The sequence below is a fragment of the Orycteropus afer genome, unplaced genomic scaffold, assembly GCF_000298275.1.
Source record: "Orycteropus afer afer isolate SDZICR_OR568_19922 unplaced genomic scaffold, OryAfe1.0 scaffold00323, whole genome shotgun sequence".
Lineage (NCBI taxonomy): Eukaryota > Metazoa > Chordata > Mammalia > Tubulidentata > Orycteropodidae > Orycteropus > Orycteropus afer.
The window spans coordinates 1,057,434-1,080,333 of record NW_006921910.1 but is presented as its reverse complement, the minus strand read 5'-3'; the positions used below and the strand labels follow the sequence as shown (position 1 = coordinate 1,080,333).

At 49.8% G+C, this 22,900-nt stretch overlaps 1 protein-coding gene across 1 annotated transcript in view; it reads right to left on the bottom strand.

Moving 5' to 3' along the window:
* Window positions 1–2,223: 2,223 nt before the first annotated feature.
* Window positions 2,224–22,900, bottom strand: part of MAPKAPK3 (MAPK activated protein kinase 3) — a 31,813-nt gene continuing 11,136 nt past the window's right edge. Inside the window, exons 2-10 of the mRNA XM_007952016.2 lie at window positions 10,303–10,442; window positions 9,295–9,359; window positions 8,001–8,080; window positions 6,121–6,244; window positions 4,875–4,950; window positions 4,417–4,541; window positions 3,414–3,499; window positions 3,059–3,139; window positions 2,224–2,376 (exon numbers count right to left, since the gene is read on the bottom strand). Of these exons, the coding sequence (XP_007950207.1) occupies window positions 2,224–2,376; window positions 3,059–3,139; window positions 3,414–3,499; window positions 4,417–4,541; window positions 4,875–4,950; window positions 6,121–6,244; window positions 8,001–8,080; window positions 9,295–9,359; window positions 10,303–10,442 (930 nt within the window). The remainder of the gene's footprint in view (window positions 2,377–3,058; window positions 3,140–3,413; window positions 3,500–4,416; window positions 4,542–4,874; window positions 4,951–6,120; window positions 6,245–8,000; window positions 8,081–9,294; window positions 9,360–10,302; window positions 10,443–22,900) is intronic.

The following is a 22,900-nucleotide window of genomic DNA, read 5'->3' as shown; positions in this document are numbered from 1 at the left end:
AGACTCTGTGGGTGAAGAAGACCTGATTTCCTAGGTGAAAAGTCCCAGAGGTAGATTTGGAGCTGAGCAGTTTCTCCCCTGGACAACTCTAGGTACTTCTCTCCTTCTTGATGGCTAAAGATGCTTAGGCGGTTAGTGGGTGCTTTGCATGAGCGTGCAGCACAAACCTTCATACACATCATCTGCCTGAATGCCCAGATGACTCCTCGAGGTGGGCACTCTTATCATTTCCACTACACAATCAAGGAAACTGAGACCAAAGAGGCTGCGTGACTTGCCCAAGGTCAACAGGCTAGGAAGCAGTAGAACATTTGAGGAGTGCTGGCGTGTCCCCATCTTCTACCATCTTGGCACCCTCCTTCATGCCTCGAGGGAAAGGGGGAGAGGTAGGGAGTGCTGCAGTTGCCAGATGAGCTCTTGGAAGGCTTGGAGGTTTCAAGAGAGGAGTTGGGGGGGGGGGAATGCCAGCCAGGGCCCCCCTTGAGGCTGCCCATGAGGGCTCCCAAGGGCTGAGGGTGCTCTGTTGCTAGAGTAGTCAAAAGACAGTCTTCCAGTATCCCGCCCCCTCCTCTCCTCGACATTCTCGCTGCCAAATGAAATCTGGCAGCTTCTGAAAATAGCTCAGCACTGCAGCAGGCGCTCCGCCCGCCCTTCAGCAGGCTGGCACGCAGCTGGGGGTGGCCGCTGTGGGCACACGCTGGTGCACATAGGGCTGGGGGTAGGTGTCACACACACAGTGCACGGGGGTGGCACAGAGGTGGGGGCATATTGCAGCTGCCATCCTGAAGCTACTCTGACCTTTCCACGCCTGTCAAGGCCATGGTGACCCTAGAGTCAGCCTGGCATGTTTACCAGGCCTGAGGCATCCTATTCGGCTGGGGTGAAATCACTAGTGGGTGTGAGCAGCTGCCCTCAGGCCAGTTTTGCCACCCATTTAGACAAAGAGAAACCCAGGAACCAGGGAGAAATGACAAAATCATGTTTATTAATATCCTGATATAAAACCCAGCAATGTTGTTCTATCTGATGTGGTCTGGAGTTTCCCAGCCAGTGAGGGGCCAGGAAGCAGGCTGGGTATCAGGCACTTGTCAGGCCCATTATTAGGCACTTGGTATTCCAAGTCTGCTGTGGAAAGGGTGGGGCTAGGTAAACTTGGACCCTGAGGAAAGGGGTCTCTGCCCCGACTCAGACCAAGGCCAGGACTAGACCTTCTGAGCTCTGCTCAGCAGCATTCTACCACCTCAGATCTGACTCGGGAGTGTAGAAAGAGACTTCTGATTAAAGGGGAGCCTCTTGCCACTGCCCCAGGCACCCAGTCATGAACACTCCCACAAAAGTACACCAAGAGGCAGCCCCTGCCATCTCCCAGGACAGGATGGAGGAGGAGCTCTCACATAGAGGTACCAGCCTGGGACCTGGCATGCAGGTGGGGGCAGGGAGACTGTCCTAGCTTCTAGCACAGTGGCAATTTCCCAAGTGGAAAAGGGTTAAAAGCACCTCCCTCCATTCTTAGCTAAGATGAGAGACTACCTTTTATACAGGGGGCACTGACAGATGGCTAAGCCTAGGAACTCCATGGGGTAGACTTCTGAGGACCATCTGGGAGAGAGGTACAGAAAGGCAAGGCTGGACCACCCAGAGAGGCAGGAAGACTAGACCCTGCAGTCTCAGGGAGACCAAACAAGGGCAAGGTTTTGAGGGGCAACCCAGTGTGAGAGAGATCAACCTCCCCAGAAGGCAGAGGCAGACCCCTGATTACCCCTTCTCCCTCCCTCCTTCACTCACTCAGCATTCACAGACAGCAACACTATCCCCGGTCACCATGGCAACCAGTGGCCGGATGCCTTTCTCAAGGCCAGGCAGGTCTACCCACCCCTGGGAGGTGTCTCCATGGAGAAAGGAAGGCCTAGAGGCTTAGGACATGCACCAAAGTGAAGCATGTGCCAAGGTGCCACTGAGGCCACCCTGGCCAAAGGCACAGCAATGGCAGCAGGTATCTCCCCAGCCCCCAGGCTCTGGTCTCCCACTAGAGCCTGGGCTGGGACTAGAGCTCTGAAGGAGTTTTTGGTCAGGGTTCCCATCCTCAAGTTCCAAGTGAAAAATTAAAACACAACAAAATAATCCTTTTGTTAAAAAAATAACCCTGGGTCTTCCCGGCCATGGCTTCAGCATGCTCCAGTCTATCCCTCAGGCAAAGGCCTGGCTCTTCCATGACTCCATGAGCTACTGGTTGTTGCAGCCCTGTGAGCCTGAAGAGCCGCCTGCCTGTTTTTTTCTCCGCTTGTTGAGGAGCCGATTGTTAGAGGTCTTCAGATCCTTGATCTTCACCTGGTCATAGTCCACCCGCATGGTGGCCAGGGCACTGGTCATCTCCTCCTGGGGACAGACAGGAGGCTCAGAGATCAGGATATAATGACCTCAAGAGACATTAACCTCCTGCCTGGGCAGCCCTTTAATCAGTATCATAAGAACAACTTGCACTGCCCAAGTGCCCACTGTGTGCCCGGCACTGGGCCAAGCCCTTTGTATCACATAATCCTCACAACAGTCCTTTGTGGTGGGCATGTGCTTATCCACTAAGGCACAGAGAAGAGAGCAACCCCTTGGGATTACTCAGATGGTAAGTGGAGCTGGGACGTGAGGGTGCCATTGCGCTGAGTACTCAGGGCACTGGGGCCTGTAGATTATGTCCTGGCTGCCCCAGGACTCTGAACTGCCACCGCTATATGCTCAAACCCAGCCCCTGCTAAGTCTACAATCAGGCTGACCACCCGCCCAAACGCTGGTTACAAGAGAGGTAATAGTCAAAGCTTGGGGCCAAAGCCCCTTCACAGAGCCCAAAGCTTCCCTGCATTAAGGGAGTAAGATAAGAGTATTACCCTATGGGTAGTGTGACCTGTGCTCTGAGAGGCTGGGCCACTAGGCAGTCACAGACACCCTGTGCCCCAGGTATGAGGAGAGGCCAAAGGCCCAGACACTGGGTAGCCACTGCCTTGGAGTCTCTGTCTCTCCCAAAAGCCCTGGAACCTATGAGGAGGCTGAGGCAGGGCTCACCCACCTTGACTTCATCCCAGTGGTCTTTGTCTTCTTGCAGTACTCGAGCTGTGTGGAGTGGGGTCTGTGGCACCACCATTGATTGCTGGAAAGAGTCCCAAGCCCAAGGATGAGAACTTGGAGGCACTGGAGACAGCATTAGTTCCCCTACCACCCACCTACCCCTTCTCCTGGTCTCAGGTGGGAAAATTGAGGCTCAGAGAGGTGAAAGAGCCTGTCTGGGCAGTGGGAGAGCCAGGCTGTAGGTGAGGTGCTACTATACTTCTGTGAGCACCAACCCATTCCAGTCCTATGCCCAGACCTCTAGGTCTGGGCAGCAATGCCCTGGAAGCCCTGCTGCAGGACAAGGTAGAGCTCACATTGATCCAAGGATGGTTCATGAACTGAGTGATGGTCAGCCTCTCTGTGGGGTCTGTCTTCAGCAGAAGGCGGATCAGTTGCTTGGCTAGAGAGGAGAGGGGAAAGATGAAGTTGCAGGGTTCCTCAGAGCCAGTGCAACCCCCTCCCCGAACACCACAAGCTCTGTGTGGGTAGGGGCTGCATGTGCCTCATCTCACCACACATCTGCTGTGCCCAGCACATAACTGAATAACTGGGAAATATTTAGTCAGAGATCAGAGAAAAATCCCAGGGCTGAAAGGATGAGATATTTGACTGGCTGTCATGGGAAAGGAAGGCTATAGTTGTCAGCCTCGAAGATGGTACCCAAAGATCCCCACTTCCTGATATTCAGGTCTTTGTGTAGTCCCATCCCATGTGACATTAGGGTGGTCTGTGGTCAGTAGAGTATGACAGAAGCAATGATGCACTCCTCCTTGTTCTCCTTGGATTGCTGGTTGTGGGGAAGTCAGCTGCCATATCATGAGGACAGTCAAGCAGTCTATTGGGCCACCTTGGCAGTGAATCTGCTAGTCCCTCCCAAACCTTCAGATGACTGTAGCACCAGCTGACACCTTGACTGTAACCTCAGAAGAGACTCTCAGCTAAGCTGCTCTCAAATTCCTAACCCACAGAAATAGTGAATTAATAAATGTTTATTGTTCTAAGCTATTAAGTATTTGGCGTAATTTGTTAAGCAGTAATTGATATCTAATAGGGGGCAGACTTGTTTGTGGTCCCCAAAGGAGAAAATATGAATGATAGATGGGTGTTAGAGGGGCTTTGAGAAGGCACGTTTTGAGTCCATTTGGCAGATGCAGAAACTTAGGCTCAAAGAGGTTAGATGGCTTTCCTAGAGTCACACAGCTGGGAATTAGGGGAGCCAGCATTTGAACATAGGTCAGTTTGATTCCAAAGTGGTGTCTCCCAGAATTAAGACCAAGAGAGCTGGGTGGGGCATCCTGGAGCAGAGGTTTCACTCACCATCCTCAGAGACCTCTGACCACTCAGGATTGGGGAAGCCGTACTGACCAAGGCGGATCCTCCTCTTCATTCCTGGGGAGATGGCCTGGCCCGTGTTGGAGTAGAAGGGTGGGAAGCCACAGAGGCTGGGGGAAGGTGGAGGTCATTTGGCACAGTGATGGGTAGCTTCCAGGGAAGTCCCATTCTCCTCCCCAAGCCCCTGGCCAGGGAGATAGGCAATAATACCAGCTCTTGGGACTCCTGGGCACATCCCAGGAATGCCATCTGCCTTTGGCAGGGGCATATCCTTCACAGGCAGCCTGAAAGGGGAGGGGGTGTCGATGGCCAGAAGAGAAGGGCAGGCAAAATGAGGAATGACCTGTTCAAGCCCCTCACCCTTCTTCAGGGGCAGAAGTGGTATTGATGATGCAGAGTGGGGTAGGGGCAAGAAGGAGACATAGGGTGGGGGTGGCACTCACAGAATGTACATGATGACACCCAGGGACCACATGTCGCATGACTTGTCATACTTTTCTGGACCCAGGACCTCAGGGGCTGCCAGAGCAGAGGGCAGAGAGAGACTCTTAGTACCAAGGGTCTTGGAACCCAGGCAGGCTCCAAGGTAGGGAACAGGTGCCCTGGCAGGGGGATGGGGCCAAGAAGACTAGTGTCTGACACCTTCTGGGAAGGCAGCATGTGTGTGAAGTTGGGGGAAGAAAAACAGCTCCTGCAAAAATGAGCCTGCTTCTGGGCTGCGCTTTAGGGAGTAATAGCCCCCTAGCTCATTTGGGCATTGAGCTCCTTTGGCAGTTTCAACCTTGGTTGTGGGAAAAGAGCAGGAGGCTACTTTAGGACCAAGTGGGGTCCTGCCAGAGGTAAGAGGGCAGCAAATCACCGGCTGCTCCACCCTTGCCTCCCTGGGTCACAGGAATGGAGGGGCAGGTGGCAGGGCTCTAAATTCCACTACTGAACCACAAGGCCATGGTCTTCCCATCTGTGTAATGAGCTGGGTAAGCCAGAAGATACCTAACTTAAAATACTGCAAAATATACCCTGCCAAGCAAGATACCATCTCAGTTGCCTCAGGGGGCTTCCTGCCCCATAAGCAGACCTCAGGGAAGGCTTCTCCTAAGGGAGAAGAATCTTCTGTAAAGCAAGTCATAGCTCCCTGCCCCTCAGGTAAGGGGCACTTTCAGCAAGGATTTTTCTGATCTGACAGCTGCCCACTCACAGAAGAGCAGGGAGCTTTTCAAGGAAGCATGAGTATGTGCATACCCCAAGACCCCATTCTTGCCCTGGCCTAAGAGACCCTTTCCCACAAGGCAGGTGGCTGGTGCCCTGTGTCCCTCTAATATAGGAGGAAAGGCCTGCCAGTTTCCTGAATATGAATCCCAGGAAGATAAAAGCCAGAGAAAAACAACCGCAGTTGGGCTCCGTCCGAGCTGATGGCAGCCTTTTATCACATATATATTTAGAGCTGCTGTGATGTCATTCAGCTCACAGGCCACAGCCAGAATTTTCCTGGATCTATTTTCAAAAGCAGAAGCTGAAGTTTGGGAGAATATTTTTGCAGCCTCCAGCCCCCCACGTCACCCACCTTCATGCAGAAAGAACTTTCCCCCTCCCTCCTTGCTGGGCTTTAACCCTTTGCATCCTGCAACCCACCAACTGTCCCATACCACATGGTGTGCAGTAGGGGTGGGGGAGTATAAACCAAGGACTCACCCACATAATAGGGAGTGTAGCAGGGTGTCTGCAGGGCATTCTGGGTGGTTTCCTTGGCAAAGCCGAAGTCAGTGAGCTTGAGCACTGCATCTTTCTCCTTGGATGTGTACAGCAGGTTTTCGGGCTGGGCCAGAAAGAGAATATACTGGTTTGGCGTCAGGCACAAATGGGAGGATAGGCCTGAGCTGATTTGCAGCCAGACTACTCCACCACCAAACTCAGGAAGAAGCCAGATCTATCTTATAAGAAGACCTGGGCCTTGGCTGCCAACAATGTGGGCTAAATGTTGAGAAGACTAAAGTGGCTGGGGGGTGACACCCTCATTTATAGAGGGGAAAGTGAAGCAGGTATTCAGCCAAGGCTACAACTGACTGAGTGCCACAGAGAGCCCTGGGACAGTAACTTTTGATCCTGAGTTCACAAAGCTTCCATAAAATGCCAGAATGAGGGTGCTGGGAGAAGGTTAATTGCTCATGAGCCTGCACACCCAGCCTGTGGATCCACATGAGATTGCTCAAGGGAGAAGGCCTCCCAGCTCAGACTCCAGGAGCCACATAGAAGCGGTTCTTCCTGGTTGCAGAGCACAGAGAAGCCTAGGGGATTAGGGTAGTTGGAAGGGGTGAGTAGAGGAGGCAGCCTTGGAGCTGGCTTTTAATGAACAGGTAGGACCTAGGACAATAGAGAGTAGCAGGAGGGACCCAAGCAGAGAGAGGGTGATAGGACAGGAGCTCTGGTTTAGAGCCAGTGGAAGGTATTACTTAGGGTTTGTTTGAGATGATCTGATCTTGGATTGGGAAGAAAACAGGGAAGTGAGTTCAGTCTGTACAGTGACCTCTCCTCTACAGAAGGTTATTCTCTCCTTGGAGAGAAAAAAAAAAAAAGCCAGGGCCAGGGTAAACCAAGGGTTCTGAAGGTGAGTCTATCTAATATCAAAGGATAACTATACATGTTGGCAGTTCTCAGCTAGATAAAGGGTCTGGTGCAGCAGCTGGGCCCCCAGTTCTTCTCCACTAAGGTCTCAGCAGAAAGAAGCCAAGGTAGATGATGCTTCAGGCCTGGGGCAGAGTGTCCGGGAGGTAGCTTTGATGGTAGCTCACACATACGTGTTTGCACATGTGCATGTGTATGTACGTGTACGCATGCTGGGCATTTTATCCACCTTGTCCTGATGACCCCTAAAGGCCATCCTGCCAGGATATGAAATTGGAGAGTTGAGCACTGGACTATCCCACAAGCCCATCCACTGGAAGGGCAATCAAACCCAGCAACTGGAACTGCCTCTGTTCTTCCTCCAATGTCTAGCAAGTGGCTTCTTTTCTTTAAAAAGTTGGCATTAGGGGGCCTAATCTGTTGAAACTGTGGTTATTATTTCACAGAAACCCCATGAGTGTCAGCAGCCCCTCCCTGAGGCCTGACACAGTGCACATACACAAAAATCCTTGCTCAAAGAATGAACAAACGAATGAATGAATCCCAGTACAGTGTCTTACTAGCTGCACAACCTCAGGCAAGTCATTTTGTCTCTCTCCAGTTCCTCATCTGCAAAATGGGTAACGGCACCTCACTCACAGGGCTGGGTGAGGATTGAAATGCTTGTCAAGACCTATTAACTTGAGGGAGACATTCAGTTATTCTTATTGCTATTGGAACTACACAGTGTTTGAAGTAAACAAGGAAACCCATTTGGTTAGAACAGAATGAGTATCCTGGAACCATAGGAGACAAGACTAAGAAGAGTGGTCTGAGGCAGAGGGCAGAGGCCTTGAATGCCAACCAAAAAACTTGGCCTCCATCCAATGGGTGCTGAGAGTCATTGAGGGTTTTGGAGTGGGATAGTGTCCCTTCCTCTGATCCCCCAACTCTGGGTGCCAGAGCCTTACCTTGACATCCCGGTGGGCAATGTTCCGGCTGTGCAGAAACTGTATGGCGGTGCCGATATCCCGCATGATCTCTGCAGCTTCTGTAGGCATGAAGTGGGGAGGGGGGTCAGTAAAGCCAGTCAAAGGTCAGGCAGCCTGGGGTCCCCACACTTCTATCATCTCACCTCGGCATATAATCTAATGAGCCAGCACAAAATGTTGACAACATTCCTGTCACCCAGGACTCCTGTCCTGGACCCCCACCCAAATCACCCCAGTTCCATTGTTCTACATCTACTTTGGTGAGTAGTGACTGGGGTCTTAAAAGCTAGCAAGCGGCCCTCTAGATGCAACAATGGGTCCCTCCTAGTCCACAGAAAAGAATGAAGAAAATCAAGACACATGGAAACAATCAGTCCAAGCAACTAGTAGACCATGCAAACCTCAGCTTATAAGATCATGAGACCAGAAGAACTAGATGGTGCCCAGCTACCACTGTCAATCACTCAGAAAGGGATAGTGCAGGAGATCCTGGATAGACTGGGAGAAAATGTGCAACTAAACTCAAAATCATAAAAAAAAAAAAAAAAAAAAAAGACCAGGTTTACTGGTCTGATAGAGCCTGGTGAGACCCCCAAGACCATGGCCCCTAATTACCCTTCAGGTCTGGGACTGAACTCACTCCTGTGGCTTCCAGACAAACAACAGACAGGGATATAGGGTGAATATTTACATCAGGTAGATACACTCCTTAGAGCGATCAATCATGGGAGAACAGAAAGGCAGTGTTTGCACAGTGAGACAGCTTAGGGAGCAGGAATGCATAGGAAAGAAGGACACAGGGAAGAGGTAACTACAGGGAGGAAGTGGGAAGAAAGCTGTTACATTGTGAGGGATTTCAGTCAATGTTACGAAACTAAATGTATACGAACGGCTGTATGGAAAATGAATTTGCTCTGTAAACTTTCACCTAAATCACAATCAAAATTACAAATAAATAAATAAATCACCCCAGTTTCTTCTAGGGTTGCCTCCAACCCATCTAGACCTTCTTCCTCAGACCTAGGCTAACTTTCCCCAGTTCAATGACTGGTCAGCACCAAGAAGCTTTGAGGCCATGAGAGTCCATCTTTGACAGAGTTCATCACTGACACACAGAACCCCTTGAATGAGGTGGTTACCTGTCATACCTTCTCTTGTTCAGATGGGGAGAGTGAGGTACAGAGAGGGACAGAGTCTTGTCCAGCATTACACAGCAACTCTGGTCCATCCCCCTCATCCCAAATCACCCCCTGATCCAGCTGCATGCACATACCTCTCTCAGTGAAAGCCTGGTCGCCACGCTCCTGAATCCTGCTGAACAACTCACCACCTTCCATGCTGCAAGGCAAGGTGATGATGGTAAGTGAGCAGGGCGGGGAGGTATCAGGTATCCTTCAGGGAAAAGCCACAATCATCATCATGACCATTACTGAGCACCTAATGTGTGCCATGCTCTGGGCTCAGTGGTTCTGCACTGCTGTGTGACCCTGGGCTTATCCCTTAACCTCTTGGTGCCTCAGCTTTCTCTTCTATAAAAAGTGGGTAATAGCACGAACCTCACAGAGTTGCAAAGACTGAATAAGCGATGCATGTAAAGTGCTTAGACTGGATGGGTCAAGCACAGAGTAAACGTAACATGAATATCTTTCTCCACATTTTACACATGAGTTACAGAGACCCAGAGAGGTCAGCAGCTGCCCCAGGTCACATAGCTAGTGAGTGGCAGAGCTAGGATCTGAATATCAAACCTAACTCAAGAGCTAGCTGACATGTGTGTATGTGTGGTAGGGAAGAGGGGAAAGCTTGATAGGCAGCCAGGGAGGAACTGGGGACCCAGGGTCTGAGGAAGATTAGAATTGAGAGCCACATGTTACTGAAAGAAGCTCAAAGTAGAGGAAGCCACTGGCTCCTGCCTCTAGCCTCCAATCACCCAGCATCTGGCATGGCAACGGGAGTGCAGACCCAGGCAGGAAGGAGAAAGCTGAGGGGCTATGTGTGTCCCACTCGTCCCCAAGTCTCCCTTATCCTGCACATTCAGGGCTTGATGGCCTTCCCTGATGGCTCTTCCAGCCTCTCTTCACTGAGGGGAATCATACCCAGGGAGACCATATTAGAGCCCCTTGAGGGAATGCCCTTGTGGCCAGACCTACTGCCCCAAGGCAGACCTTGAATTGACTCCTCAGGGACTGGGATGGCAACTAGAGCTGCTATCTCAAGAATGGAGAAGGCCTCTAGCAGAATGGGGCACCATGGGGTTCTGAGGCAGGGTGGGTTGGCATACCATTCCATGACGATGAGGAGACAGCGCTTGCCATGATGCATATTCTCATACACGTCCAGAATACGCACAATGTGGGGGCCTCCTGAGGCCTGACAGTGGTGGTCCACTTCCTGCCGGGCTTTGGGGCTGTCGTACAGGAGCTATGGGTTGGTAGGCACAGAGAATGTCAGGTCCACAGCCCACCTCCCTGGAAGCCACTACCCTCACCTCTGCAGACAAGGATACAGCTCAGTGAGGCCTATGACCTGCCCAAGGTCACAAAGCTTATGAGAAGCAGAATGAGGATTCAAATCCAGGTTCCCCTGATTTGTGGTCCAAGGAGTCTCTGGACCTGAGGGTCAGCCCTGGACTCAAGCAGCTTGGCCAGGCACAGGGAGGCCCTGGGAGGTGGCTGACAATCTACAAGGGCTCAGAAATCAGAGAAGCCCCTGCCTCTCTTCTGAGGGACAGCAAGTGAAGCAGAATTTGAGTGGGTTTTAGAGTCAAATCACACATCAGCTATGGGACCCTCAGCTAGGGACCACAACTCTTGAGGCTCAGTTTTCTCATCTTTACAGCAGGATGACATGAGTGTGACCAATATAAGTCATGGGTTTAAAATACACAGGATGACACCTGGCACACAGTAAGTCCTCAGCACCTCCCCTGCAATTCTCATCCAATGCCTCTACGTAAAAGAAAGTGGCAGGCACCTGAAAAGGCTAAGGAAGGGGGAGGATGAGCTGATGTAGAAATCTGTCCTATAGAGGTCCCACTGTGACAGGAAAGCTGGAGCATCAAGGAAGGCTTCCTGAAAGAGGGATTGAGGACTGTGCTCCTCAGTCCATCCTTCACCAGCTCTTGGCTTCAAGGAACACAGTCCAGAGTGGAGAGAGTCCAGGTCACACTCCTGAAGGAGTGAAGGTAATTAAGACTTCAAATTCTCTAAGAGTGAGTACAGGAATGAAACTGCTGCTGTTGAGAAAAATGCTTCTAAAATGAGTTGCTTGGTCATCACCTCTCATGAGTCCCAATTAGTCTCCAGCTTCCCAGGCAACTTCTCAGCCCCCCTGGGAGCCACTGTGCAGAACGACAAAATGTCATCCTCACCACCAGAGAGGTGGGGCCACTTCAAGGCTTGGCCCTCCTCCCATACCTACAGACCTCAGCACACAGGGTGTGGATCCAGAGGTAGGGTCTGGAAGCAGGGAGGACTCTGGTCTAAAGAAAGTGTTGTTGATGTTGTTGTTGTGATGTGCTGTCGAGTCATCTCTGACTCATAGTGACCCCCTCCTTGGGATTCCAAGGTGGCATCTCTATGGAAGTAGACTGGCCAATCTTCCTACTGGGGAGTGGCTGGTGGGTTTGATCCGCCAACCTTCTGGTTAGAAATCAAGTGCCTTAAGCGCTATACCACTGGAGCGCCTTCTAAAAAAAGTGAGCCAGGTCAAATGAGATCTGGGTTTGGAACTGAATTACCCCAGTGATTCAGTGAGACCTGAGGCAAACTCCTACCCCACAGGGCTGCCCATCCATGGCCAAGACACATTCTGTTTCCCAGGTAAGGAAGGCTAGGACTAGGACTGATGACCAAGACCAGGGCTCTAATTAGCCCCCCCTCTCAGCACCTGTAGGACTTCAGGCTGCCTCTGGCCTTGAGTTTCCTCCTCTATAGGATGGGAAGCGCCAGGCCACTTCACACAGGGCACTGTGTGGGACAGAGTCTGGGACCAAGCTCTCTAAGCAAAGATGAACTGGGATGGTGTCAGAGGGAGGGGCAAAGACAGGTGGCTTCACCACATCTGCTGTCCCCAGCTGCTCCTCAATCTCTGGGGGTTGCTCACTTTTGCACCCAGCAGTTTGGGAGTGCAGGGAATTAGGGGCCAGGCAAGTCCCTCTACCAGCTCTGGGGCAGGCTCCTGTTCCACTACCTCGGCCAGGATTAGGAGAGGCTACTATGAGCAAATACCTCCCCTCTGAACACCATGGATCACCTTCCTCATGCTGCCCTTGCCTCCCAGAATGCCCTTCGGTTCCACGCTCACAGAGCCCTCTAGTACCACCAGCTGCTTGTCCCACAATACTGGGGCAGAGGGCTCAATCACCCCCACTCAGCCCACCCCACCATGTCCCAAGGCAGCTCTAGCCAGGGATGCCCCAGTCCTTAGCCCACAAGACCCAAACACCCTTCTCTCTGCTTTGCCTTCTCTGCACCCCTTCCCTGCTTTGTCTCCTAACTCTCTCCTCACCTCTACCACCTCCTTCTCTGACCATCTCCTGTCTGGGGCCCAGACTGGCTCCTGGAGCCCCTCCTCACTCTGCAGCCTATGGTGTCTCACCCCCATGCCAGCATCCTCTCTCTAATCTCATAAAATCTCAAGCCCACGGCCAGAATATTTTCAGTAGAGTCCTCAGCCCCACCTCTCTCCCTCTGGGCCTTATCCAAGTGTGGCCACAGACCACCTCCTTATTCTTCAAGTCTCCCCACCATTCTCTAGATAAAGGCCATCTCCACCCCTGGGCTGGAGGCCTGCCTTCCTCTCTCACCTCATTTCCCACTACCCTTGACCCCTAAAACCTTTTTGTTCTAGCCAGAATGATCTACTTGCTTTTTCCAAACAGGCCTTGTTCTTCCAAGTCTCTATGCCCAGGCCTGTGGTTTCTCTGCTATAATGTACTCTTACCCTGAATCTCAGGGTCCAGTTACATGTCTACTCCTTTGGGAAATCCTTCCAGCTCCTCCCCCAAGTCAGCTTTCCTCTCTGTCCTTTCTACCAGGCTAGGAGCAGGGCAAGGCCAGAGAGGCCAGGTCAGGTTGAGCTGGAGGGTCCGTGGTTGGAACCTAGCAGCACTGGGCTCCTGAACAAACACAGGGTGGGAGGATGAGCACAGAAACAGAAGAAAGGAGGTGTGGGAGAGAGAGAAAGAGGGAGTTGGGTGGCCAAGGAGGAGCAAGAGAGCCTCCTGGCCTCAGCATGAACTTTGCGCTTTGTTGAGGCAGGGGAGCAGGTGGAGCTGCCCTGAGTTGGATCCTCTCACTGCCTCCTGCCCCACTCAGCCCATATTTAGGAACCCATTTCCCACACAGATTAAAATAGTCTTTCCCCAAGTGCTAAGGCCCTGAAAATAGGCAGAAGGGCGGAGAGAGGGACGACCCCAGAAAATACAGTAAGTGCCCCCACTTATTGCAGGAAAGATCACACACAGAGCCAGCGCCCAGCTAGGAGCAGGACCTCCAGCCCTTCGCTGGACCAGCTGCCAAGGAAATGCCCCAGGCCATCATCCCTGACTCCTCGAGTTGACCTTGGCTATAGCCCCAAACCTCTTAGAGCCTCAGTTTTCTCATCATTCATTCCAACGGCCAAAGCCATCTCACTCTCCAGGACTCTCCCCAATGTCACCTCCTCTCACTCCTCTCAAAGCCCCTCCAGGCCACCCTGCCTAAAGTGGACTTCAGGGGCTCCTCACTCTCTCTCCTCCCTTTATGTTCCTTTCTTTCTATATATGCTTTGTTTATTGAGGTATAATTTACACACAGTAAAATACACAGATCTCAAGAGTCCAGTTCAGCGAGTTTTGACAATTGCACCCAGCCCTGTGACGACCCCCACCCCCACCAAGACAGAGAACATTTCCAGTTCCTCTGAAAGCTCTCTCGTCATCTCTCTTTTTACCTCCTGTGCAGCACTTGCCTACAACCTACAATTAGCTTGTTCCTTTGATAACTCCTAAAACAAACACACACACACAGCACTTATAGTGTGCCCAGCTCTGTTCTCAGCACTTTATAAATATTGGGAGGAAAGAACTTCATTACCACCACTTTTAAGATGACAAAACTAAGGTGCAGAGAGGGGAAGTAACTGGCCCCAGACCACACAGCTGTTCTCCAGCCAGGCTAGTGCCATGTTGTCACCCTTATTAGATTGTGGGCCCACCAGTTGTTGTTGTTGTTGTTGTTATGTGCCGTCGAGTCAGCCCTGATTCATAGCACCCCTCCTTGGGTTTCGAGGCAGTATCACTACGGAAGTAGGATTGCCCAACCTTCCTTCCAAGAAGTGGCTGGTGGGTTTGAACCGCCAGCCTTCTGGTTAGTAGTCAAGTGCCTTAGCCACTATGCAACCAGAGGGCCCACCAGGGCACGGCTAAATCTGCCTGGTCATTGCTAGGTCCCAGCGCCTACAGGGGCCTGGCACAGAGCACTGGCTCAGGTAATATTTACAGATTTAATGAATAAATCTATAAAGTGGGGAGAGAGTGAGGGGGAGAACATCCCACAAGTCATCATGAGCACAAAATGAGGGGAAGAACATCCCACAAGTCATCGTGAAGACAAAATAAGATTAAACAGAAGAGGCCCCAGAGAGAGGCTCAACAAATGGGAGCCAAAACAACCTGGCCAAACTTGCTTCTCACTGCCCAGGGGCAGACTGTACCTACCTTACCCGCCCTCTCTGGTGAACCAGACTTTAGATCATCTTCTAGGGAGCCCATCCTAGGGCCTGCTCTAGACATGAGGTTATTGCTACAGGCTGGCCTCACTCATGCACGTACATGACACCACACTGTGTCCCCTGAGCATGCGCCCCATCTTCCTGGGCATGGGAATGAGCTGAGGGTCAGGAGGCAAAGGCCTGGATCTAACCCCATTCTAGTATGACCTTGGGCCAGTCCCTCTGCCTTTCTACACCTCTGTTTTCCAAAGGTTAAGCTTCAGGTCTTGGGCTAGATGGGGCAGACACATAAATAATAGGGACCTCTGGACTGGGGCACCTTGCTCCTAGACCCACTCCCACATAACCTCCCAATAAAGAACACCTCCTGGGTCTCCATGAACCTGTATCTGCATGCCTGGGCCCACTGAGGGCCACTTGGAATGGGTAATGGTATTTCAGTCCCCAATCACAGCTGAGAGGATAGGGAGATAGGGGGCCTTCTGCCAACTCAACAGATGCCCCCACTCTTGCTTCATTCCCATCCTATGTCCTATGGGCCCCCAAGAGCCCACCAAAGCTGAAAGACCTGTGATGGCACTTGGGCAGCTCCATGGCTCCAGCTTGCACCTGGCAGGTGTCCCACATGCACACATCCATAGGGTGGGACCCTGGTCCTGGTGGGAGGGAGGTCCTGGCTATACTTGAGGTGTGGATCCCAACTGAAGCTCAACAAGCATGGAATTTGAGATGACATTTCCTTGAATAAATGATACTTCTTTGGCCTCAGGCTTTGACGAGATGGTTTCTACCTCTCTTCTTCTCTCACTCTCCTTTGTCAAATTCTCTCACCTGCCTCCTAGAGCAGGCAGCTAGATGGCCAAGGCCCCTGCTGACTGTACCAGTCAGTAAGCCCCAGCAAAGACTACTGAAGGTGGAGGGCCTGCACCCTCCACAGACACCTGCCAGGGCCCCTCCAGCATCATCACATGGAATGGAGGTCTCAGACTGAGCCAGACCCCCTCACCACCTCCATGTTGTGTCCCTTCTGTCCCAGGCTTTGTCCCTTAGATGTAAACCCAAAGACAGAGTTTCCACATGGGCGGAGGAATTCTCCGTTCCAGAGGTGGGGAAACAAACCCAGCACCTGCCTGTTTGGAAAACAATTTGCTGTTTACAAAATACTTTCCTCTTCCTTATCTCATGGGAATGCTTGGTGCCACCCTGTGAGGCAAGCAGGGTGGAACCATCAGCCCCAATTTCCAGATGAGGAAAGAAAGGCTCAGAAGATGAAGTCATTGCCCTGGGGCCAAGGGCTAGAGTGTGGCAAGGCAGCTACAGGGAAGAGAACTGGGCTTTTGAGAGAGCAACCAGACAACCCATCCCTGAGGGGAGATGAGAAGGGGGTGGCCCCAAGTCAAAGAGGCACTGGCCAAAACCACAGCTTACCCAAGACTTGGTAAGCTTGTTCTGAAATGTGTGCATGGGTGCTTGGGTGTATGCATGTGAAGAGATATATGGGTGTGTTAGGGTGTAGGGGTATGGGGATATGTAGGAGTATATGGGGGACGGTGGGGTGGAGGGAGAATAAAGGTGGGGATGTGGGGGGATGAGTGCATGGGGGTGCATGTGCCTGAGCCTCTATGATATGGACTCCGAACTGTCAGAGAACAGGACCCATCCATTTGTCCATTCATTTCTCCAATAATTCTTACTTTTCCAACATGCCTAGTAGAGAGCTGAGCACAGAGAGGTGCCCCAGAAAGACTGGAGTCTTGCCACAACTCAACTTATGATAGCCTTGGCAGGTGACCAAGCCTGAAGACTTCCTCTCCCACTGAGGCTTCATCTCTGCTGCAGGGTCTAACACCTCTCACTGCCCAGAGCTGGAAATGCAGTCTGTCTTGTTCCTAGAGTATCAAACAAACCTGGGAAGTCTGCAGTCTCTGTAAAGACACAGCCTTAGGAACAAGACCAGTACCCTTCTCTAGCCATCTTGCAGCCCAGGAAGGGCTGCCTACCCAGGCTACATGCTCACCCACAAATCTAGTGCCTGTATCTAGGACCTTCTCAAATACATGTTACGTGTTGACATTATCCTCATGTGTCTCTCACACACAGGAGGCACAAAGGCCACCAGCCTAGATAAGCAACCTCCTTCAGTGCCATCCCCTAACTCTGGCCAATTACCCTGCAGCTCCAGCCAAGCTGCTCTGTGGCTTCTGCCAGCGCACCCACAGAAGAGCACTCACTTGCAATCCTGCCCCTCAGTGCAGAAGAAGCAAACTGAGAAGATGAAAGTAGATTTCACGATGACTCACAACCCAAGAGGTATCAGCCCTACAGCAAAGGGAACCTCCTGGAAGGGAGGGATTCAGTTCCTCCCATGACCCCTGGGGGCACACCAAGTTCCATTATTTCCGTGTGGGCTACTGACATCAGGATTTCAAGTATTTTATAAATCTAAAGCACAACAGAAACCAAGTAAAACAAAAATACCAGGTACTCAGAGAATTAAGAGAAAAATAAAATGTACCAGAATGTACCAGAAACTCATGTGACTTCATAAGTAGAAATGAGGAGATATTTTAATTCTGAGCTTCCTGGGAGTCTTGGCAAAGAAGGACATCAGGCAGACTCCGCTACTTTCATTATGCTATAAAGAGAAGCACAGACGCTCACTGAACCAAGACCACATTCTAAAAAAATAAAAAATTACCATCAGATCTTATATGAATGGAAACGTATAATTCTGGGAATCCATTCAACAGCAATCTTATAAAAGATAAAGGAAGAGTCAACTGAATGTATCTAATATGGATTCCCCCATAAAGACCAAGGCTAGTTTGTGGTCAGCCAGGACAAATTTTAATGCTAAAATAATATCACCCTTTGCTTTCTTGGGATTCTAGCTTTGTTCTGTGCCAGAGGGTGGAGAGGAGAGAGGTAGGAAGGGCTGGTAAGTCCCTCCAACATCTTCTTGCCCATGTCAGGGGTCTCACACCAGCCTCAGGTAAGGATGAGCCAGCATGCTGACAAGCTGCATTTCTAGGCTGTGGATTAAACTGCAGTGCAATGCCAAACACACAGCAGCAGAACCGAGAAAAATGTTATAGGAAAATTTAGGTTTCAACTCATATATTTTCACAGTGGGGGGTCCCCTGTTCTCTGCAGAGGAAGGCTGTGGGGAGAAAAAAGCATTTTGAACTTACCATACTCCCCTCCTTGATAAGAGTTTTCAACTCGGCTACCTCTAAGATGCCTTCTGGCTCCCATTTCTATGATATTGAAGGTTGTTTTGCTATGGGGACACACCTCTCATTTTTAAGAGATGCCAACAGAACCGCAGGATGTAACGGTTGTCGGGAATACCCCAGCCTTGTGCTGTCAGCACTTGTGAGGGTTAACAATACAACTGGCCCTGGCCAGCCAGTGTGACCCTGGCTCTGCACACTGAGAACCTGGGCTGCAGCCTCAGCCTCTGCAGTGAGGGGCAGATATCTGGGACAGGACAGTGTAGACTGACCCTGAGTTCAGGCTTCAGGAGTAGGTGTTTCTTTCTTAAGGCCTCAGCATCTTTCCTTGTAAAGTTAGAGTCCTACCCCACTCCCTCCCTTGCTGGCCTTCTCCCTGTGAAGGCACCAGTGCTATCTGGAGAGCTGCCGGTGGTGTCAAATCTAACTTTTTACCCACAGGTCCAAATTAGAAACTCAGACATGTGCCATTATTCTCTCCCACACTCATTTCCCCAGCTTTCGTAGCTTATTAAGGGAGCTAATAGAACCAATTTTGCAACTATGGATTAGTTGGCATCACGCCAGATCAGTGCTCACTTCATTAAGTCCTGACCATGTCCTGTGTCCTGTCCTCCATCTCACCCTGCCTATTTACCTCTCCTTCTCCAAGGCTCAGTTCCAGGGAGGCTGGCTCACATGAAGCTGCTGATCCCAATGCAGGGCCTCAGCTGCATGTTTAGGGACTGATGGAGTCAGGTCAGTGATGGGCATGGAGACCTGTACCCATAGTGGTCCTTCACAGTACCTGGTCCCTGGTCTGGGGCAGGTCCAGGCATACCAGTGCCCTAGATTATGAAGGACAGCTGTGGGCTCAGGGCTCCATGTCATAGAGAGGCAGAAGCAGAGATAAGCTTCATCCCACAGCCTTGGGCAGGGCATTCCACCTCTCTGAACCTCACAGGCCCAATCTGGAAAATGAGGGGCAATGACAGTACTTATGGTCACAAAAAAAAAGGGGCTGAGCTGGGCTCCAAAGCAGGAAGGGGGAGGGACAGCAGGAAAAGGAATGCTACATGGGTAGGTCATGACGGGGTTTTGAGGATGAAATGAAAACATGCACATAGAGCTCATGTTAACACAATGCTGAGCATGTACTGTGCCCTCAGCAAGGGACTGCTGCTTCATGGGTGAAAATGGGCTTTGAGGTTTCCTAGCTCTAGGATTCTACTAGGTCTTGCCCTGAGGTAGACTCACACTCTTCCTCTCACTGTCCTCCAGAACTCAGGGAAATCCAGGTGCAGGCTCTGGGACCTGGGGGCAGATGCCCTCCAATTCAGGTGGTGACAGGGACCGGTCTCAGATCCTGAGAGGGGCTGGACCAGCTTCTCAAAAGTGGGAAGAGAGTCAAGAGTCTATGGATCCTTAGATGGTAGACTCTTGTTATTTTTGGTGATGGGAAAAGTGACATCAAATGTGGGTGAAGTGTGCATAGCTTAACCAGTGTAAACAATGTCACTAAGTGTATACACACACACACACAAAAGGACATCTTTTACACCGCATAACGTGGATGAACTTGGAGGACATTATGCTGAGCGAAATAAGTCAGTCACAAAAGGACAAATATTGTATTAGTCCGTTATTGTAAAAGTTAAGGAAATGTTTATATATTGGAGGACATTTTCTTTGTTGGTTACCAGGGGTGGGAGGGAAGGGGAGGGAATGCTGTTAGATAGATAGAGATAAATATTGATTTGGGTGAAGAGAAGGGCAATGTACCAAATGTGAGTGACCAATATGGCAGCATTGAGGATGAGAAAGACAGAGAGAGTTACATGGGCATTACAAACAACAAATATGAACCCCTTTGTAAATACAATACTGAGTTGTTAATGAAAGCAAATATGGGTATAGGGACGGATAGATGGGTGAACAAGCTAAACAATTATGTATGTCTAAATGGAGAGTGTATCCAAGATCATATACAGGGTTGGCAGAAAATGGGCCTCTCGAAGAGTATGAAGGGATGGACACTGGGAGGAGGTAACTATGGGGAGGAAGTGGGAGGGGAGCTGCTGCATTGTAAATTTTGGTCAATGACATGAGACAAAGTATATGTGAACTGCTGTATGAAAAGTGAATTTACTCTGTAAATCTTCACCCAAATCCTAATAAAAAAAAAAAAAAAAGAGTATAGCTATGTTCTAATAAACTTTAATTTCAGAAAAGCAAAAAAAAAAAAAGGACATCTTTTGGTAAATGTTAGAACATATATAATTTTGCAACAACAATCACAAACTATATGCGTGGTTATATGTATGGTTACAATGAATAAGGAAGACCAAAGAAGAATTGATGTATTTGAATTATGGTGTTGGTGAAGAATATCTAATATTCCATGGACTAACAGAAGAACAAACAAATCTGTCTTAGAAGAAGTACAACCAGAATGCTTCTTACAAGCAAGGATAGCAACACTCCATCTCTTGTACTTCAGTCATGTTATCAGGAGAGATCAGTCCCTGAAGAAGGACATCATGCTTGGTAAGGTTGAGGAAGACTCTCAATAAGATGGATTGACACAGTGGCTTTGACAATGGGCCCAAACATAGCAATGACTGGGAGGATGGTGCAGGACTGGGTAGTGTTTCGTTCTGTTGTACAGAGGGTCACGGTGAGTCAGAACCAACTTGACGGCACCTAACAACAACACATATGTATGTATGTGTGCATACATGTGTATATCAGGGCTTCAAACCAGTTAGTTCCCAATTCAGTCATGGCCAACAAAGCAAAACTGGAATGGACCTGAATTTGTAAAATATGGGTGAACCAGGACAAGAACCTGATGTGCATGTACCTATACCACGTATGTGCATGTATGTATGCTAGTATATATACATATATATATATACACACACACACACACACATATATACACACACTTATATGTATATATACGTGTATATGTGTGTGTATATATACACATATGTATGTGTGTGTATGTGTGTGTGTACAGGAGCACAGTTACACGTATTTCTTAGACATAACCAAACACCTCACAAGGTTGGTTTTCTGGGTTTGAAGGCTTAAGACCATAGTGTCATGGGACAACTTAGTCAACTGGCATAATATAGTTCACAAAGTTTATGTTCTACATTCCAGTTTGGTAAGTTGCATCTGGGGTCTTAAAATCTTGCAAGCACCCATGTAAGATACAACTAATGGTCTCTTCTCATCTGAGGCAAAAGAGGATGAAGGAAACCAAAGACTCAGAAAAACTAGTTCTACAGGTTTAACAGTCTACTCTGAGACCAGAAGAACTAAGTGGTGCCTGGTTACCACTAACAACCATTCGAACAAGGGCCACAATAGATGGATCCAGATAAAAATGTGTAGCAGAACTCAAATTCCTAAAAAATCTAGATTCACTAGACCAGTGGAGACTAGAGGACTCCCCAAGACTGTCGCCCTGAGATACTCTATAAACCTTGTACAGAAATTAACCACTGAGGTCACCTCTTAGCCAAATAACAGATTGGCTCATAAATTAAAGAATATTACTGGTAAGTACTGCATACCTTTAAAAAATCATCTATATAAGATCAAATGGTCAACAATTACTCTAAAGATGATAGAGGAAGGGAGCAGGGTAACCAGATTACTGGAAGCAAAACATCCAGAAGGAAATTAATGAGAATATTAATGCATTGTGAAAAATGTAACCAATGTGTCTGAACAATTTGTGTAGTAATTGTTAAGTGGGAACCTAATCTTCTGTGTAAACTTGTATCGAAAACACAGTATTAGTTAGTTTGTTTTTAAAGTCTATGGATCCTGCTTTGCTGTGAAAGCTCAATGAGGAGGGGGCAGATCCTCCAGGGCTGGGAGAGGTGGCCTGGGAACTGCTGATTTCAGTGGTGGGAAGCAGGGCCGACAGCAGGGGGTCCAAGCCAGGGAACTAACCCAGCTCTCAGCTTTGCCAGACTGGGGGGAGGCATATCCTCTACTTCTCGCGGCAGCCCGCATTCCCCCAGGTGGCAGACATCTTCTTACCCCTTGAATCTATGAATTCTTTTGAGCAGTCCTCTTCTGCCAAAGCATGTGACCCTGGGCTGGTTGCTTAACCTCCTTGAGCCCCAGCTCCTCTCATCTGTGAGGGTGTGTGCTCTCCTCCCACATGGTGGGGGTAGGGAGTAGGAGTGGCTGGGACTATCAGCACTGTTTTAGAGATAGCTATCATGACCCCTCTCTCCCCAAGGTTACACAGCAAGTTAGTGTCAGGATCAGAACTCCCCCTTGCCCCTACAGGAGCTAGATCCCAGCATTCTCCCACATCTGCCCATGGTCTTCCTGCAGAGGGTGGGAGATACCACATAGGCCCCTTGTAAGCTCCCTGAGCACACACACAGAGGGTTCGGGTTCTATTATCCTCCTTGAATTTCTCAGTGGGAAAAAGGATTTTTCTGTCAAAATCAGCTACATAATTTGTGAAACCTTACCCTGGTTATTTTTCTTCTATGACAGTGTAAAAATAGGACATTTTCATCATAAGACTGGAAAACTTAAGGAAATGCAAGTGTTTTGTTCTAATCTCAGAAATAAAGTTTCAATGATTCCTCCTTATGAAGAGACCCCATGCCTCACAGCCACAGCATTTGCCTCCCCCAGCTTACCAGTTGTGCCAGTGATGTCCATGTGGCCAGCACAGAACTACAGAGGGCAGTGGCCAGCCTCCCTAAGCAGGGGATGACAGGGCAGGTGAGGCCATGCCCAGGTAGTCTGGTGAGGCACCTAGCATCCAGAGAACAATGTCTCCAGCTAGCTCAGAAGAGAAAGGACCCAGCACCCAGTACCCTCTAGCTCTCAGAAGAATGACAGGTCTGCTCTCCCTGCCCCCAAAGAGATGTCACAGAGATAACAAAGGAATAAAAAGTATTGGGGATGGGC